The sequence below is a fragment of the Rhamphochromis sp. 'chilingali' genome (genome assembly GCF_963969265.1).
Source record: "Rhamphochromis sp. 'chilingali' genome assembly, chromosome: 10".
Classification (NCBI taxonomy): Eukaryota; Metazoa; Chordata; class Actinopteri; order Cichliformes; family Cichlidae; genus Rhamphochromis; species Rhamphochromis sp. 'chilingali'.
Genome location: NC_137937.1, coordinates 23,397,264 through 23,415,474, shown reverse-complemented (window position 1 = coordinate 23,415,474; position 18,211 = coordinate 23,397,264). Strand labels below are relative to the sequence as shown.

Sequence of the window (18,211 nt, the reverse complement as noted above, 5' to 3'; positions counted from 1 at the left end):
TGGCTTTAAAAAAAAAAATCGAGATATATATCTTATATCGACGTCCAGGTAAAAAATATCGAGATATGAATTTTGGGTCATATCGCCCAGCCCTACATGTGCGTATGAAAACAAAGGCACTGCGCATGCGCGTGTTACTCATATTCTATCGCGATATTTAATTTTCCTATCGTTGCCTAACATTATACTGGTATTACCGTGAACGGTATAATATTGCCCAGCCCTACTGCCTAGGACACATACAGGATGTCATGCTGAAATGTAAAGCACTTACAATAGAAGACAAACAACAAACTATTCCAGCCTAATTGATGACATTTATGGCATTTGCTTTCTGTGCTGACTGATATGCTGCTCAGTGCTTTGCTGCCTGCTTTTAAATCAGATGTCACTCTGAACATAAACACAAGCTACATGTGATGTCTCTGATGTGTATCTGTTTCTACCCGTGCTGATGCTAGCATGACTAAAGCTAGCCAAGCAGCAGTAAATATGTGAAGTAAGGAAGAAGGATATACTCATCAAACAAACAGGATCATAAGAATATAAAACCACGAGCACTACAAATGTAACAGAAATATGTTGACATAAAATGGCATGTTATTTGAAATCTACACGAAACAATGACACAACTACTTTTTTTCAATTTTTTCAATTTATTTATTTTTTACCAATTGTCCAAATTAGTCTGTGATTGGCCTGAGTGTGACAGAAATCATATTTATATACAACTAAATATGACTCAGCAAACATGTTTTAAATGGATGATTCCTCACTTGATGACGGATGATCCATTTCCATATTTGCTGAGTCTTAAATTTGATGTCAGTGAACTTACCAGTGGTTGGTGTTAAAAAAAAGCCCCCAAATCCCCTATGAGCAAGCACTTTGCGACAGTGGAGAGGAAAAACTCCCTCTTAATGGGAAGAAACCTCTGACAGAACCGGGCTCAGGAAGGGGTGGCCTTCTGTCTCGACCGAGAGGGGTTCAAATGTTCACTGACAATTTAGTTGTATATAAATATGATTTTTAGGACTTGATGTTGACACCAATTATGTGAAATTGGGGACGCACACAGTTCCGCTTCTTCTTGTTCTTCTTCTTCTTACTTGGCGGAATCTCTGGCAGGCTCTTAACTTCATTCTCGAGTTCAGCCACCTTGACATTGAGCATTTTCTGTTTGTCTTGTATACTTTGCAAAGATTCCTGTACAGAAAATGCAGCTGACTCTTCTTTTTCGATCTTCTGTTGTTCTGTGGTGTCTTTTTCTTTCTGAGGCTCCTGCAGAGACATTGCAGTGGATGGCAGTGAGTCCTCTTTTTCCATCTTCTCCTGTTCTCCAGTCTCGTTTTCTTTCAGAGGCTCACATTTATGCATTTCATTTGCAGCAGTGGAATTTTGTTCTTTGTGCTGCTGTGGGATTTTAAGTGAGCAATCTTTGGCCTCTTTCAGCTCTCGCTCAGGAGATTCTCTCTTCAAATCATGAAGGGCCTTGTTGGGGCAGAGCTGGGATTTCAGGTCACTGATTTCCAGGTTGAGTGTCTCCTGCTCCTGCCTATGTTTAACGGCCTGCTCTTCAAGCTGATTTTGAGCTGCTAGGAGCTGTTTCTGGAGCATCTCAATCTGCTCTTGCTGAATCCTACATTTGAGCTCAAATTCAGCCTCCTTAGAGGACTTCAGTCCTACAGAGTCAGTGTGTGAAGCCTCTGTGGTTGGAGTGGCAGACTCCACACACTGCTCTGTGGTAGGGTGGCTGATTTGGTCCTGCAGGGTAGCAATCACCTCATCCAATATGACAATAGCTTCATTGTCATTTGTGAGAGTGTCTGTCTCACTGATGTCATTGGGCTTATTACTAGAAGCCTCTTCCAGCTGCTCTATGAGGTCTTTAATTGTTTCCTCATAATTTCGCTTGTTCTCGTGAATTTCTTCACGAAGTTTGTTCACCTCAAGCTGGTGATAAGAGGCCCTCTTGTTTGCACCTACCATTTTACAGTAAAGGTTGTTCTGATGGTATTGGGAGGCTTCCAGTTGGTGTCTGAGAGCAGCAATCTCGTGCCAGGGATTAAACGGGGGTCTAAATGTGGGATTGGGTTGATATTGCCAAGTCCCTCCGTTAGGCACAGGGTTTGGTCTGCTGTGGTTCTTCCTATTTCCCTCTCTCTCCATGTCCTCCTTTGCATTTGAAATAGGGAGGGATTCAGCCTTTTCTTTTTCAGGAGTGGCTTCAGTGTTTTTTTGCACTTCTTCATTTTTCGGGTTTGCTCCATAACCCGTGGTGTTTTGAGCTTCAAGAAGAGCCCGGGCATATGCCCGAGTAATTGGTCTTCTTGGTTCTTCAGCCACTCTTTTCTGTTTTTGCTTTTGTTGTTTCTTTGGTTTCACAACCGTTTCCTTTGGTGGTTGTGCCACAGGAGACTTTTCAGTATTTGGTTGTGCGGCTTTTTTTGCTTCTGCCATTGTAGATGCGTCAGCGTTTGCGTCTGCGTTTCTCTGCGTCTGCCTTGTCTTTGTTTTAACAACCAGGTTGTTTTGTGTTTCTGCCATCCGAGATCCACTGAAGTTGGTTGAATGTCTCCCCTATTTATAGGTTTTTCAGTAGAATGTGCACAGTGACATCACAGGCTGTTCCTGTGATGCGCTGTTCCTTTGAAGTGCCATGATTAGAACAATTCAAAATAAAATGCCCACAAACCTAATGTAAAGGAAAGGCTTTTATTTTGTAGCACATACTGAATTAACACTATAAAAGCTACTCTACAGGAATTGCAGTAAAAAATAAAACTAAAGAAAAATATGTTTTTTAAATGGTTGTTAAAAAAACTAACCAAAGTAGAAGACAACTGTTTAGTGGAAAGTATTCGACATTCTAGAGATTCTCAGGCATAATAACTTCTTTCATAATTTAAACAAGGACAGGTAGAAAACGTTCATATTTAGTGAAAGATATTTATTAACATTATCCAATGAGAGTTACTCAATGTCTGTAGGCAGTGAGATCTTGGTGGTTGCCGAGGCAACAGAATGTCATCTATGTTTTGTTTTAAATTCAGTTTCAATGCTGAATCTAAGAAACAACAGACTGCAGAGGGAGACTTTAATAGAGGTTTACTAACTCTTACTATCATATACATTGTGGAAAAATCTGTCTTTATTTAGCATAATATATTTGTTATAAGCACTAAATATGTTTGATGATTAACTGACGATGAACACTAACGTACCAAGCTGAAAATTCTGCTCACCAGTCAGCAGCTTATATTCACAAAAAACGGATAAATCTGCGATCCATGCAACTCTAACCAGCCAACAAAAACATGTGTTCATAATACAAAACAAGTTTACTTTGTGAAATGTTAAAAGGTACAAAAAATAAAACAATATGTTTTCAAGACTTTTTCACAAGTTCCTATATCTCACTGAAATATCTGTAGCTGATTTCTCGTATTTTAAGTGTGATGAGAAATTTTGACTAGAAACAAGACAAATATACTTGATAAGATTTTGAGTTTTTGCAGTGTATATGCAGCTGATTGGTTTGGTCTTTAACCAACATGGAATCATTTATGTTGGGCAGCTGTGGCTATGCGTACTAATCAGTGCTTCAGTCCCCAATGCTATCAGTCCACACGTCAAAGGGCAAGATACTGAACCTTCGATTGTCCCCAATGCATTTGGGTGTGAATGAAATGTATGACTATGACTTCTAGTTCAAAAAGGGCTATTTATGTATTTAAGTCCAGTTGTTGCTCATTCACTGTTACCTTGAACGTGTCATGCTATCACCACTCTGTGTAACAGATATTTCCTATATAAGCAAATATGTTTTACACTATTTACCTACTGAAATGAAATCGTAACTCCAGAAAAATGTTTAACTGTTTATTTCTGGAATAATAATAATGCATTTCTTGCATTTCTCATGGCTTCTAATGGGGGCCTTTCTTAAAATTACTGGTCCCAGTAACAAAGACGCTTGTCGACTCAGAAATCGAGGGAAAACCAACAACACACCCGGCAGAACATTATGTTATTTACACGGGTGCACATAAGTGGTCCGCAGGTGCGCATTCGCTGTCAAAATAAAAGACGCGCACCAGATAAGAAGTTGCAACACGCGTTTGCGTCCATATAAAAGGCACTGTTTTTGTCCGCTAGAGTGGGATTTTCACGGCACATTGTGCACCACATCTCTGTGCGTTCATCATTTGTTTGAAGCCAGCTCACCTCCTGCAACCACTTTTCCGAGAACACGCGCTTCTTTTGTGGTTCGGACTCCTTCTGACATTTCTTTGGAGGTGGAGGAACACCAAAGTAATTGCTTATTAAAGGAGCTTGCTTCTTCGACATCTTTAAGCGTTCTAAACAAATGTCTGTCCTCCTCCAGAAAATCTTATGTACGCAAACACGCGTTGCAACTTCTTATCTTGTGCGCGTTTTTTATTTTGACAGCGAATGCGCACCTGCGGACCACTTATGTGCACCCCTGGTTATTTAGCTTGTCATATTGCAGCCACAGAAATTCTTTTGTCCATGAAACCATAAAGCTGCACTTTCCTTTTGTTCTTTTCCGTTTTGTGGTAAGCTTTTCTTTGGCTGTCACTTCTTCACCCTGACCTGTCTTATTTGGCTGAACTAAAATATATATCCTGCTGCTTTTACACACGCACTCACGTTGTCAGCAATTCTCTGCGCGATCAACCTCTCACATGTTTAAGCTTGCTGTGGGAGATTTCACTTGTCATGTTTGCATAGTAAGCTAACGATTGATAAGACGATGTCAGAGGAATTGGTGCGCAAATTATCGTCACTCACCAATCAGTACTGTCGCTCTCTATGCGCAGTTCGCGCGATTGCAAAGTGAAGCAAAAAACAAGCGCAAATTCAAACGCGATTTCAATATGTGACATATTGACAGTGGCTCACCGATGCCAATGACATAATTACCCAACTACATTGCCGAAAGAATGCAAAAGCATTGACATATATTTTTCCTACCTATGATAGCCCGACGGGCAGGGCTGAGATAGATTTTGGTAGCCCGACTGGAAAAATCGCTAGCCCTGGGACGTCGGGCTAGCGATTTTGCGAGCCCTGCTCTAGAAACAACAAGTAGGCCTGCAGAGCGAGAGCGAAGTGCTCTAATAGGGTGATATGGTACTACAAGGTCATTAAGATAAGATGGGGCCTGATTATTTAAGACCTTGTATGTGAGGAGCAGGATTTTGAATTCAATTCTGGATTTAACAGGAAGCCAATGAAGGGAAGCCAAAACAGGAGAAATCTGCTCTCTCTTTCTAGTCCCTGTCAGTACTCTTGCTGCAGCATTTTGGATTAGCTGAAGGCTTTTCAGCGAGTTTTTTGGACATCCTGATAATAATGAATTATAGTAGTCCAGCCTTGAAGTAATAAATGCATGAACTAGTTTTTCAGCATCACTCTGAGACAGATATTTCTAATTTTAGAGATGTTGCACAAATGGAAGAACGCAGTCTTACATATTTGTTTAATATGTGCGTTGAAGGACATGTCCTGGTCGAAAATGACTCCAAGGTTCCTCACAGCGTTACTGGAGGCCAAGGTAACGCCATCCAGAGTAAGAATCTGGTTAGATACCATATTTCTAAGATTTTCAGGGCCGAGTACAATAACCTCAGTTTTATCTGAATTAAGAAGCAGAAAGTTAGCGGCCATCCAGGTCTTTATGTCTTTAAGACATTCCTGCAGTTTAACTAATTGGTGTGTGTTATCTGGCTTCATGGACAGATAGAGCTGGGTGTCATCTGCATAGCAGTGAAAATGTATGCTATGTCTTCTAACGATACTGCCTAGTAGAGCAGGGCGATATGGCCAAAAATATTTATCACGATATATATTTGAAAATTTGCGATAACGATATAAGTGACGATATAATTGATGCAAGACAAAATACAACTCCACAATATTACTAGCGCAAAAAGGCAACCTTCCATTTATTTTCACTTAAACAAGAAGCTGGTTTTTATGTACATTAAAGCTTTATAAAAATGTAACAGTGCAAATGCAAATTCCTTGCTGAAAGTTTAACCAAAAGGCATTTCCAGTAGAAATGGGCTGACATATCCTGAGCATAACCATGTATAATATCCACTGAAGTTAAAAAGAGGTGCTTTGCAACATTAAACTGCAGTGTGCAGTATGTATTTTTCGGACCATAAGGTGCACAGGATTATAAGGCACATTAAGTGAAACAAAGCAGTCAAATAAATCAAACTTTATTAAACTCATTCTTCTTGCTTCCTCCACTTCTGTACCATTGATTCATTAATGTTGAATTCTCTGGCAGCTGCTCTATTTCCATGTTGTTGCAGTATATTAATAACTAACCTTGTATTGTGGATGGATTATCTCAGTTGTTCTCCTGACTGAAGTTTGGTCCGTTTACAGCATCCTGCCATGCGATTGCATTTGTCTCTATCTATCAGGAACCTTAACGTTAACTTTTATAAGTGGAAAAGTGTTAGTGTTCGTCCTCCAGCTTCACTGTTTATGTTATGCTAACATAGCTGTGTCGCTAGCGATCACGTAGCACATCATTATATATCAGCTAGCCCAACTTCAGTAACCCTACAAACGTCACTGCTGTTTAGTTTCCTGTCTTCATTTATGTTGGAAGTGATAGCAGAGCTGTACGTTTGAATTTTTTCAGAAATCTCTCAGTCAGAACATGCAATATCATGCTTAAGTAACTAGCGAAACTAGCGAGCTAACTTCCGCTAGCTTCCCGCTAACTTCTAACTCCGTTAAATGTAATAAATTTTGTTTTCATGGATGCTTGGAAGTTAAACTTCATAGTTACACCTGGTAAAGCAGCAATGCTGATCGTTTTATTAAATATGAAAGAATTTAGACAGTTTTTAACTCTCGGTGATGCTGCAGTGTTCGTTTGACCTGACGCATACGGAGTTTAGAACCCAGATTACTCCCAGATTTAAGAGCATCTTAGTCCGACAAATACGACAATAACGACGGCCGCTTGCATGTTCTGCAAAAAAATGTGCTTTGTCGTGTATCTGACGGACAAACACCAAACCAGTTCCACATCACTGAAGTTGCACCATTTTTACAAACCAATTCTGGTTCATCTGTTTCACTCAACAATCGGCCATGTGCGTAGGCCTGGGCGATATATCGAGTTTTTAAAAAATATCGATATATTTTTATACGAGATATAAGATGTGACAATATCCTTTATATCGATATAGTCTATGTTACGTTATAATTATACTTGTGGAGCCGCAAGTTTGCCTCTTTCGTCCACTTTTGTCTTTACGCAACGTTACTCGGCCTCGCCCCTCCTTCAATAAACACAGCTCCCCCTCCTCCCCCATCGCTTCACCTGCAGGAAGCGACAAGATGGACACGGCAAATCTCCGTTAACGAGTTACTGCGCATCGCCCCGTGCGTGGGGCTGGACGCCGTCAACGTGTTAGCTAGCTAACCACGCTAACGAGCTAACCACGCTAACGCCTAAAATCCTTGCATTTTCTCAAAAGTTGACAGCGCGCCTTATGTATGAATTCTGGTTGTGCTTGATGGCCACTAACCGATTTTATGTGGTACACAGCGCTCAGCAATCTGTCAAAAATGTTTTAGTACGACTTTGGTAAGCTACGGTGCTGCACCGCTTGATGGATTGTCGGAGCATTACGGCTACCGAGGAGCTTCGCGGAGTGATACGTACTGTGCTTCAACGTAATATTACCCTACTGTGTATAAGGACCATAAATGGCACCTGTTAAGAGACGTGGTTACGAAGAGGATTTCAAACTCAAGACTGTCAGTCACACAGTAGAAGTTGGGAACAGAGCAGCTGTGAAATCTGTCTTTGTTACTCAGCGTCTTTTAGTTTACATTTTGACTGCACAATTGTGAGCTTTTTGTTATGCACAAAAACAACATTGTTTTCTTTTATTTATGGAGCATTATTATTTAATAAATGCTCATAATTTATTTTTGAGTAAATCTTATGTACATCTATGCTCTATGTTAATAAAAGTGCCTGTGTGACATCTGGGACACAGCTTTGACTAAGAACTCTCTTTTTGTTCTTACTTCATGGCTTTAAAAAAAAAAATCGAGATATATATCTTATATCGCCGTCCAGGTAAAAAATATCGAGATATGAATTTTGGGTCATATCGCCCAGCCCTAGTACCCCCCCAGCGACAACCTATTTTGTACCTAAAGAGACAAAAATGTACCGCCAATAGTCCAAAATATTTGGTTATTTAACCATTTATTTTCGATAATAGAATCACATCAAAGCATTTAAACCACAGGAATACGTCCTTGATTACATTCGTATATTGCCATAGGACATGTCAAGAAAAATACATTCATTTTAAAAAAGTAAACAATCACATAAAGACATTAAACACCTGAACACAATGTTTTGACGGATCACAGAGATGGCATGTATTTAAAAAACTGTCCACACAAATGTTTTGCTCTACTTCATCAAGCCAGAATATATATGTTCATTACATATATATATATATATATATATATATATATATATATGTCATATATATAGACAAAGTGGAAAATGTTCTTGCAATCACGTCACACAGAATACCTCAAGGACACAAATAGCTTATCATCAACTAAATAGGTGTCTAGAGCTTGAAAGTCTAATTCATTTCCTGGATTGAACAGGATCCAGTCATTGTCAACTGCCACTTGGTAAGCATGGAAATGACATTCATAAGTGCGAGGAAGTAACAGTTTCCCACACAATACCCAACAAGTATCAACATTCAAAATATACTTGATTTTAAAGAATATAGGTATGGCTTCAGTGTGTACATGGCCAACTACAAAAACATCCTCAAGTTCATATTTGACACTGCTGACAGATATAGCCGACACACGCTGAAGCACTTTATCCTGAAAATGCACATCTGTAAAACTTTTGTGCATTTCCAGAGCATTCTGTAAGTCACCTGGCAGAGATGAAAATGGCACACTGACACTTGTGCTGCGTGAATGTTCAAAGTCAACAAGCAACCTACCTGAAGAAAACTCCCAGCACTGTTTCATTTGATGACGATTGCTAAGAGTTGCAGTGATGTTTACAAAGTTTTTGCATTTACTTGCTATATTTTTGAAATATTGATGCTTGCTTTCATATCTCATACACCACAAAGGGCGAAGAGGACCATACATCAAAATCAGCCTTGGGTAGTGAATAAGGTAGTGACACTTGGGTGTTAAAACATTTCCAAACACTTCTGTAGTCATTTCAAGAAATTCTTGAATAAGCAGGTTTAAATGAGCAAGCTCATCTTTTCTCACATTTGTAGCCATTACAAGATCTACGATTTCTGAACATAATAAGAACACATGCCAGTATGGAGTGCCAGGTGGAACATGGGGAGCCATTAAAAAAGGCAAGAGCCTGAAAAGGCACCATTTTTGACTGGCTGATCCAACTATGTTAGAATTTCGAAGCATCTTTTCCGTCAGTGGCACTGGTCTGTTCGGCTTGTCATTCCTCCCAAACTTCACATTTTTCAGCTCATCATTGATTTCATATATGGTAATGTGCTTTTCCCTGTGAGCTTTACAAATAACCAAGTTCATTACCAAAGGAATAACCCCCTCCATCAAGTCGTGCATTACATCTGGGGGAAGAGACTGGGTCACATCAAAGTAAGGCAGTGCATCAAATGTACAGTTACCATACACACCGTACAAAGCAGCACTCTCTGGGTTGTTTTCCACACAGTTTATGTGGTACTCATGTACTTTGGTTGTTCTAATAACAAAATGGTCCTCACAAAAGCGCTGTTGTATCTCCGAGTGCGAGGCCATACAAAATCGGCATATTCTGCCTGTATTGAAAGACATTGAGAAACGCCCAATCATATGAGCGGAAAGGTTGTCGCATGAAATGGTAGCAAGAGCAGCATGAACTGTGTGCTCTACTTCATCGACACAGATAGTGAAACCCTCTGTGGACAGCATCTTCAAGTCAGTTATCAAGGGCTGAAGTATAGTTTCAAGCCCACACTCTTTTAAATGTGAATGGCGAACCAGTAAGGCTAAATGAATGTGACTCAACTTTGAGCGATGTTTTCCACTTATGTTTCCTATAGTATAATAAAATGCACAGATTTTGTATTTATTTCGTTTTGCACCAAGTGCGTTCACAATTTCAAATTCATCTTCATAAAAATGAAGTCTTAGAGCTTGAGGATGGTCTTTGAAAAATGAGTGGTCCTTAAAATACATGCCATCTTTGTAATCAGTCAAAACATCATCATCTTGATTTCTGTGGTTATCCAGAACAATTTGTTTCCACACATCCTCCACCTGACAGTATTTGTTTAATACCTGTGGGATTGGAACATACGAATAACTACCAATTTTCACACCAGAATGGTCTCTTACTGTGTAACTGATAGGTTCTGTCATGTTCATTTTTGATTTGCAGTGTTCTTTTATCATAAATGGTGAACGAATTGAATCACATGCTTTCTGGAAAAAATCTGAAGTAGACAAAACCTGCTCAAGTTCTGGACAATCACTGAGGCGGAAACCATGTTTATCCAAATGATAACGAATAAACGAGTCGTAGTTTTCTTTAAAAAAACACAAAAGAAAACTAAGATCATCAACGATGTCTTGCTGAACAGAGTGTGGAAGGTTATTTTTTTCAGTACATTTGAGAATAAAGCTAAATAAATGAGCTCCTAAATTATCAAGCAAACTGTCCATACTAGGTGGTGTGGGCCGCTGAACTGTGTGCGTCTCGTCTGAACTGTGTGTGTGTGGGTCTTCAACCTCTTTGTGTGCATGGTTTTCAAATCCATCTTCAACTACCTCAAGGCTATTCAAAACAGAGGGTTTGTGTTTGCGATACACATGGCGTCGAAAAGAGTGATACTTGGAAAAAGCTGCCTGGCAGTCATTTATTCCACAAGTGATGCTGAAATGAGGCTCATGTGCGTGTACTAACCCAACATGTGTAATCAACTTCCTCAGAGTAAATGCCCTTTTTGAACATTTTGAACATTTGTGGAGTGGGGGCATATTTAATAGAGTTGGTTAAGTACCCTGGTGACACTTACTGGCAGGGGTTTGTCTCCCTGGTTTCCTATGTTGACAATGCAGTTCTGAAGAAAGACAAGTGTTTTCTTGAAGTATGCAGGGTAGGTCATGTTGAACACGAAGAAGGTGGAGAATGCTGAGATGTAGGCCTCATCCAGCGAGCGGCACGAGCAAACATCCACTCCTTCAACTGTCACAACACAGCGACACTGTCTTGAGAGGGCAGTTGTCCAACTCTTATCCTTCATTCGAATGGTTGGGTATGGACTCGTGGGAGTATTCTGCAGAAGAGGAAGAAAAACATTAGTATACAGTATGTTTAAGCAATATGTGCCAAGTGGATTTTCAACAGATTCCTCAAATTACCTTCTTTTTTTTGCTGCAAAACAAAACTGTCTATTCTGATAACCTGTAAACATGGCCCCTACTCCAAACAAAAAGCTTCTTGACCAATGACTGTTGTGGTAGTGTTTGATAAGCTGCTAAAGTTTGACATAATATTCAAGGGCAAAAGCAATCACCCCTGACAGTGACAGTACCTGTGAAGAAGAATTTCCCTAAGGGGACAATAAAGGTCTATCTATCTATATAAACACCAGACAAAACCCAAGATCACAGCAGCACTGTAAATTAACAGCAGTGTTTTCCCTACATTAGCTTAGCTGTGATGCTGAACCGCAGCTGAATTCAGCTCCATGCCAACAAAACACCGAGAATGAAACTTGTGGCCAAAGGCTATGCATTGCATCATGCATTTACCTCTCCAAGGATGATGAAATCTTCTATCTTCTCCTTGAAGATGGATGGCAAGAGGAGAAGTGCCCCCTTGAAGTCAATTCCTAGGTCATACAGATGCAAATTCACTTCATTAGATTTTGATAGCATGCAAATTCCCATTAACATGCTCTTGACATAGCACTATCGTACATCAATTATCTTTGGAAGAGAGAGCAAATGAATTGTCACAAAATTTACTATTTGTATGAGGTCAAATTAGCACCTGTAATGTCTTCAGCAAGTGCATTCTCTCTTGCCTCCATGTAGACCTTCTTCAGTGGCAAATCCTTGGTCATTTGAAGAATATTTTGAAGAACAGCAGTGAAGTTTTCGCTAAAGCGGCGACAGATGTTGTCTTGGCAGGGATGCATTAAATCAACCTCATCACACAACTGGAAATGAAAAGAGCAGAATAGACAAAAGAATGACATTTTACATTGAGGATTTAAACTTTTGACATGTTTAAAGACACAGACTGGAGATAAATGTAAAGTGCTTTAACCCTTGAACAAAAATTCTAAAGATAATGAACAGATTGAATAATCAGTTAGTACAGAAAATAATAATCAGATTTAGAGACAAAAAAATCATTAGCTGTTTCCCCAATCATCTTAACAATTCTTACCCCTGCAGATGTCCCCAGGAATGGATATCTCTTTAATAGGTCCACAGTACACATTCCTTCAGCTACCTCTCGACGTCTCCATGCAAAGGTTTTTGTCATGCGGTCTTTCACCAGTGCTGTGTCAGGATGTAGCTTCTTGTGCTGATCATTTAGCACCTTGATATGAGCATCAACGGAGGCTGCATCTTCCCCCACAAAGCACGAATCCTTTATCAAAGCAGATATCAGTATTATCATAAGTAAAATCTGATAAGTTAATGTTACTCGAAATGCGGTAATTTGTACACCAAATGCTTTGAAAAAAATGCAAAAATGTTGAATAGGAATTGCAAGTTGAGCTGACTTTTGTTAAATCAACTGTGAAGTTCCTTTTTCTATGTTAATGTTATCTGTTAACATGTTTCTTTCAATTAATGTTAACTTTTAGCTTTACAGTGATAATAAGACTACATATGTTACCTTAGCTCTTAGAGGCTGAGGGTGTGAGGACTTACGAGAGAGGGCTTCAGTCTCTTCAGACAGGAGCTGCTGGATTCCTCTGTGGTCCGATGTTTCTGCGTGCGTCCAAACTTTTCTTTAACCCGGTTCACTTCTTCATTGCTGATTAGGGGAGCCCGTTCTGCTTTGAACTTTCTCTTGAGTTGGCTGTGCCAGGTGTCCTAGTTGTTTCAAATGTATATAAGTAGTTAATTATGCTTACTTTATATTAATATAATCTATAAAAGAAACAAAAAAGGAGAGGTACTCACATAACCATTTCCGTGTACATCTCTTTTAATAAAGGATACTTCACAATCAGGGCTTTGATGACCTGGATGTAGTCTGAGTGGGTTGGGTACCTGTTTCAAACATAAGAAAAACAACCCACAGTACACTGATTACTCTTATCCTTTCCTGGGGGCTTTTCTGTTCTTCAATTCTTCTAATCATATTGTTATTACCGTAAATAGTATGTTATAGACCAATGTCAAATCAATGTAGCTAAAGTTGATTTTAATTTTTTAAAAATGGGCATGGACAAACAGCCACACCTCTCCCAAACTTCATTAATTAATTGACTGCAGTCCTGAATTATTAATTTACTCTTGAGCAAATTCGAAAATGAACACTTTGGATATCATAGTCCAGACAAGGTCTGGAGACACAGGATGTATGGTTTTACCACTATTGCCAGTTCAATTGAACCGTGTGTCACGCCAGACTCGAACGCTGGTCTCCAAATTGGGAGGGAGATGGGCTAAGCATTTGTTCTCTGCCTTTCGTACAACAGCAATATTAATATTAAAAAATTAATGTAATTATTCAGAACGGAACCCTTACATTGTGTACTGTGACAGCATTTCATAAAGAGTCCCAATTATTTTGTTTCGGTACTTCTGTTCTTTCTGGACTGGTTCTTTGAGATCCAAGCGACTCTGGACATCTTGTGGGAATTTTGGAATGGAAATAACTGCAGGCAGTCTACGGCAAGAAGGTATAGAACTGCAATACAGTAGGGAAACAGCATTAACTAGCCATTTTGCAAGCACTTAAATGCATATGCAAATTTAGACATTTATCACAACCTACCTCTGGTTTGCTTGGGACACTGGACCTTCAACTGTACCTTCAAATGGGTCGACCGGTTGTAAAGTGATGATGACTTCCTTGTAGCGGTTTGTGAAGTCTCTGAACTTCAGCTGCTTTTTGAAAGACTTGTCAAAAAGATATGCAACCATGGTCTCCGTGAGTCCACAGTCTACCGTCTCTCCATCTACATCGTTATCTGAAATATAAAGTACAGTATGAAATAAAAATAAAACCATTTTCAAATTTAGTTTTAAAGTGACATTATGGTCAATACATAATAATAATAGTAATAATAATAATAATGGATTGGATTTATATAGCGCTTTTCTAGGCACCCAAAGCGCTTTACAATGCCACTATTCATTCACTCTCACATTCACACACTGGTGGAGGCAGCTACAGTTGTAGCCACAGCTGCCCTGGGGCAGACTGACAAAAGCGAGGCTGCCATATCGCGCCATCGGCCCCTCTGGCCAACACCAGTAGGCAAGTAGGGTAAAGTGTCTTGCCCAAGGACACAACGACCAGGACAGAGAGCCCGGGGATCGAACCGGCGACCTTCCGGTTACAGATGCGATTCCCAACCCCCTGAGCCACGATATTATAATAATAATAATAAGCTATCATTGTGAATCTGTCTATATTCCCCAAAAGGAAGTTACAATTAATTCTCTTGATTAATTGTTAATATAAATTAACTGGTAATATAAAAATGTAAGTAAGTGTAAATGTCCTTGCGCATAGCTTACAGCTCTCATATTCGAAAATCCCACTAAGTAGGTGGAATGGTACAAATGTGTACCTTCCATTGTTTAAAATCCCTTTGAGCGGGAAACAAGTTAGATGCCATAAATTTTGCTTAGAAAATGATTTTGTTAATAGCTATATTTACATACTAGCATGTTTTGAGAAATTATTGATTTTTTTACATTGTTGTACAGGGTTCGTCACTATTTATTGATAAAACACTCGAATACGGCGGGCAGACAGACGTTGAACATTCCACCAACAGTCTAAATAGTCCACATTTGTACCTTTCTTTGTTTAAAACTTAGCTAACGGCTAGCTTTCGCCCATGCTAAATCTAGCTCTTCGGACTTTTGCTAACTCTACTGTAAAATTACACGTTGTAATTTTTATAAAAACACAAAATCACACCCGACTTACCTCTAAATCTTTGCGCCTTGTCGTCTGACACATCAATGCCTTCTTCCATCAACTTTTTAAGGAGCTCCTCCGTGGATAACCCCCTGAGAGTCATTTTCAGCGCGGAGGCGGAGCACTCATCGCTGCTGCCTTTTCGGCCTCTGGGATTAATGCGCGTTGCGAACTTGACACATGAAAATACAACATTGTGGTATTAATGCGCAGCTGTTTAGAAACCGTTATGCTGTCTTGGCGAACTATATTTGTAACTTACAAAATGTAGTCACCGTAACATAAAAATCTGCTTGACATTTTAACTTCCAAAGAGCCTCGGTTTAACTTGATGTTGCAAATTCCATAACCTGACAATTAATGAACAATTCTAGGATGTAGTAAAAGCAAAAAAGTAAATGGCCAAACATACACAGCAAATCACTGGAGTTAAATATTCTGGAGTTAGGCATAAAAGTGCGCAAGAGTTACATTCCGGGAGTTTATTTTTCACCTTATACTACAGTCAGTGTTGGGGAATACTCTAAAGCGGTGTAATATTTAGGTGTTCATTCACTGGGTGCTAAGGAGTCTAATTCAACACATTGCTGGTGTTGTTTGTCTGTCGACCGTTACAGCGCCTATCTGTGTTTCTTTCTTGGACTCCGACATGTAGGAGGTAAAAATACTTTATTTACTTTGGAATTTTCTGTGAGTGTAGTGATGTTATTTATATATATATATATTCAGTTACATGGATGCACAAGTAAAATATAAAGTTAACTAACTAGCACTACATGTGTTTTCTGTATGTTATGCTGATTTGGAGATAGCAGCTAGGCTAATGCTAGTCAAAAGTTAGCTAACTTACTTATCTTACTGTATTTTAAGATACACATTTCACGTTGTCAATGAAAACGTTTATTTCTATTTCTTAATTTTAACACCAACGTTTAATTTAACGTTAGCTAACTACAGTAATATTCTGTTTAGACTCATGGTAATGGCCGTATTTAACCAAAGAGAGGTGCAGCCTGCACTGATGAGATGTTGAGGTACCATTAACATCAGTTAGTTAGTCCTGCTGCACACTGAGACATGCACACAACCCTGTCTCCAGAACTGTAAAGACAAGGACACAGCAAACATGCAGTCACATTGTCTGCTAAACCAGCCTAGCTAAATAGATTTTAAGCAATATTTAGTGTGGACAGGCTAACTCAATGTAAGACAGTGTTCGTTGATTAAGTTATACACAGTTTACATAGAGTTACCATAAACAACCTCTTCTTCTTGTGTTGTGTTTCATAGTAGTAAAGGTATTTTTTTCCATAGGTGGCCAAGATGTTGATAAAAGTAAAACACAGAGAGACAAAGAAATATGCAAAATTGGAAGAAGTCAGCTTCACAGATTTTGTGAGAGCAGGTAAGTTATGGTTTGTACTAAGTCATTAAAGAAGAAATGATAATGTTGTTATTAACTAAGTGATGATTTTACTTCAGTGCAGCAGAAGTTTCTCATACCAGAAAATGCAGCACTGAAAGTCACGGATGAGCAGGATATAGAGGTGGATGAGGATATCTTTCCTGAACTTGCAGCAGTCAAAGAGGTGTGTTTTGTCATCTATACAGCTGAAGGTAAGTAAATATATGCTCTGATAGATTTTGAAGGATTTGATTTGTACAGTTACTCTTAAATAAACATTTTTAATTTGTCTAATATCCTGTGGTAACAATCACAAAATGCTGTTTTCATGGCTCAACAGTAAGTTGGATTTATCACATGCATTTCAGACATCCTGGAAACACAATCATCCAAGAAGCTGCGTGACTGCTCAGACCTAACACACTATGTGACACTCACACCTTGTGGTATGTAAATTGTATATTACCATAATAAAATACAAAATAACCATCTGTTCTCCTGGGAGAAAGTATAATTTAATCAAACCGTGCAATTTACTGGCCCTGTGTGCATAAATGGTATCTTTGTTGTGTTGTGTTTTTGATTGTATATACCTTGTATTCTAATATTTTTATTTGTCACCCTCAAATTTGACTGTCCTGAAGCAACATGTGGAAGAGCCCTCCTCTCCAAGTCTAACAGATACATTGTCTGTCTCAACCACCAGCAGTCAGAGCAGTGACACAAGTGATGCCGGACTTCAAATGGTTCAGCCTCTATTGGACAGCATACATGAAAGAAATGTAGATACAGTACTTAATTGACTTATACTTGACTCTTTAGTTGCCATTACTTGAAAAAGCTTAAACACGAAGATAAAACAGATTAGAGAAAAATAATTTAATATAGTATTTCATGTAGTTTGCTCTGCAACTGTAGTGTGTAATAAGACTTGCTCTCTCTCTCTCGCTCTCTCTCTGTTTTTGTTATGCATGTTAACCATGAAACGTGTTTCCATGATCAGTGTCCTGCTTTTCAGGTAAATGAAACCATTTTTAAGAAGATACTGGTCCTAGAAAGGGAGAAAGTAAGACATTTCAAATGTTTTGATGCCCAAATGTCATATGGGTGTGATTCAAAATTTTATGTTCTGTGAGAGAGTTGCATTACTTAATTTGTTGGCTTGATGGAGACTTTACAGAGTCTTCCTCACGTTAACACTGCATTACAAGAAGTGCTTATTCTGTAGTCATTTTTTTCCTTTAATTCTGTTTTTTTTTTTCTTTTCGCCCAATGTTAGGCCTTTCTGACCTCAACTGTTTAGCTGCCAATAATGGTGGATATTATGCTATTACAGTACTGTTACACAGAATGTATGTTAATCCATGCAGCATTCATATTTGAATATGTTATTTTTGATAAATAAAATCCATACATTCATAATAATCACTATTGTGTTTTTGTAGTAATTTGCACCAAAAACCTAAAACTTTTTTCAATTGATGAGTAACACTACAAAAGAGTTAATATCAAACTTAACTCTAGTTATGAGTTAAATTTTACTCTATATGGTAGTAGAAATTTCACTCCGTGAGAGTTTAGTT

The 18,211-nt window shown here is 38.8% G+C and overlaps 1 protein-coding gene and 1 long non-coding RNA gene across 8 annotated transcripts in view; one reads left to right on the top strand and one right to left on the bottom strand.

The window, feature by feature from the left end:
* LOC308404115 (uncharacterized protein) overlaps positions 1-18,053 on the top strand; it is a 20,883-nt gene extending 2,830 nt beyond the window's left edge. The window contains exons 2-6 of one of the 6 annotated variants that reach the window (XM_080893987.1): positions 15,841-15,881; positions 16,538-16,628; positions 16,706-16,840; positions 16,997-17,074; positions 17,273-18,053. In XM_080893987.1, coding sequence (XP_080750113.1) covers positions 16,547-16,628; positions 16,706-16,840; positions 16,997-17,074; positions 17,273-17,349 — 372 coding nt within the window. In that variant the 5' untranslated portion in view covers positions 15,841-15,881; positions 16,538-16,546 and the 3' untranslated portion in view covers positions 17,350-18,053. Of the gene's footprint in view, positions 1-15,746; positions 15,882-15,953; positions 16,428-16,537; positions 16,629-16,705; positions 16,841-16,996; positions 17,075-17,272 lie in introns of those variants that run through there. The other 5 variants (XR_013973064.1, XM_080893986.1, XM_080893989.1 and 2 more) reach the window with 5 other exon arrangements.
* On the bottom strand, positions 10,309-14,202 carry LOC308404116. 2 transcript variants are annotated; one of them, XR_013973065.1, is made up of 4 exons: positions 14,066-14,202; positions 12,991-13,978; positions 12,497-12,703; positions 10,309-12,263 (listed from the first exon to the last, which is right to left on the bottom strand). It is a non-coding gene; the product is annotated as an uncharacterized lncRNA (long non-coding RNA). The 2 variants fall into 2 exon arrangements; XR_013973066.1 differs by having other exon boundaries at positions 10,311-12,703.
* Positions 18,054-18,211: the final 158 nt, after the last annotated feature.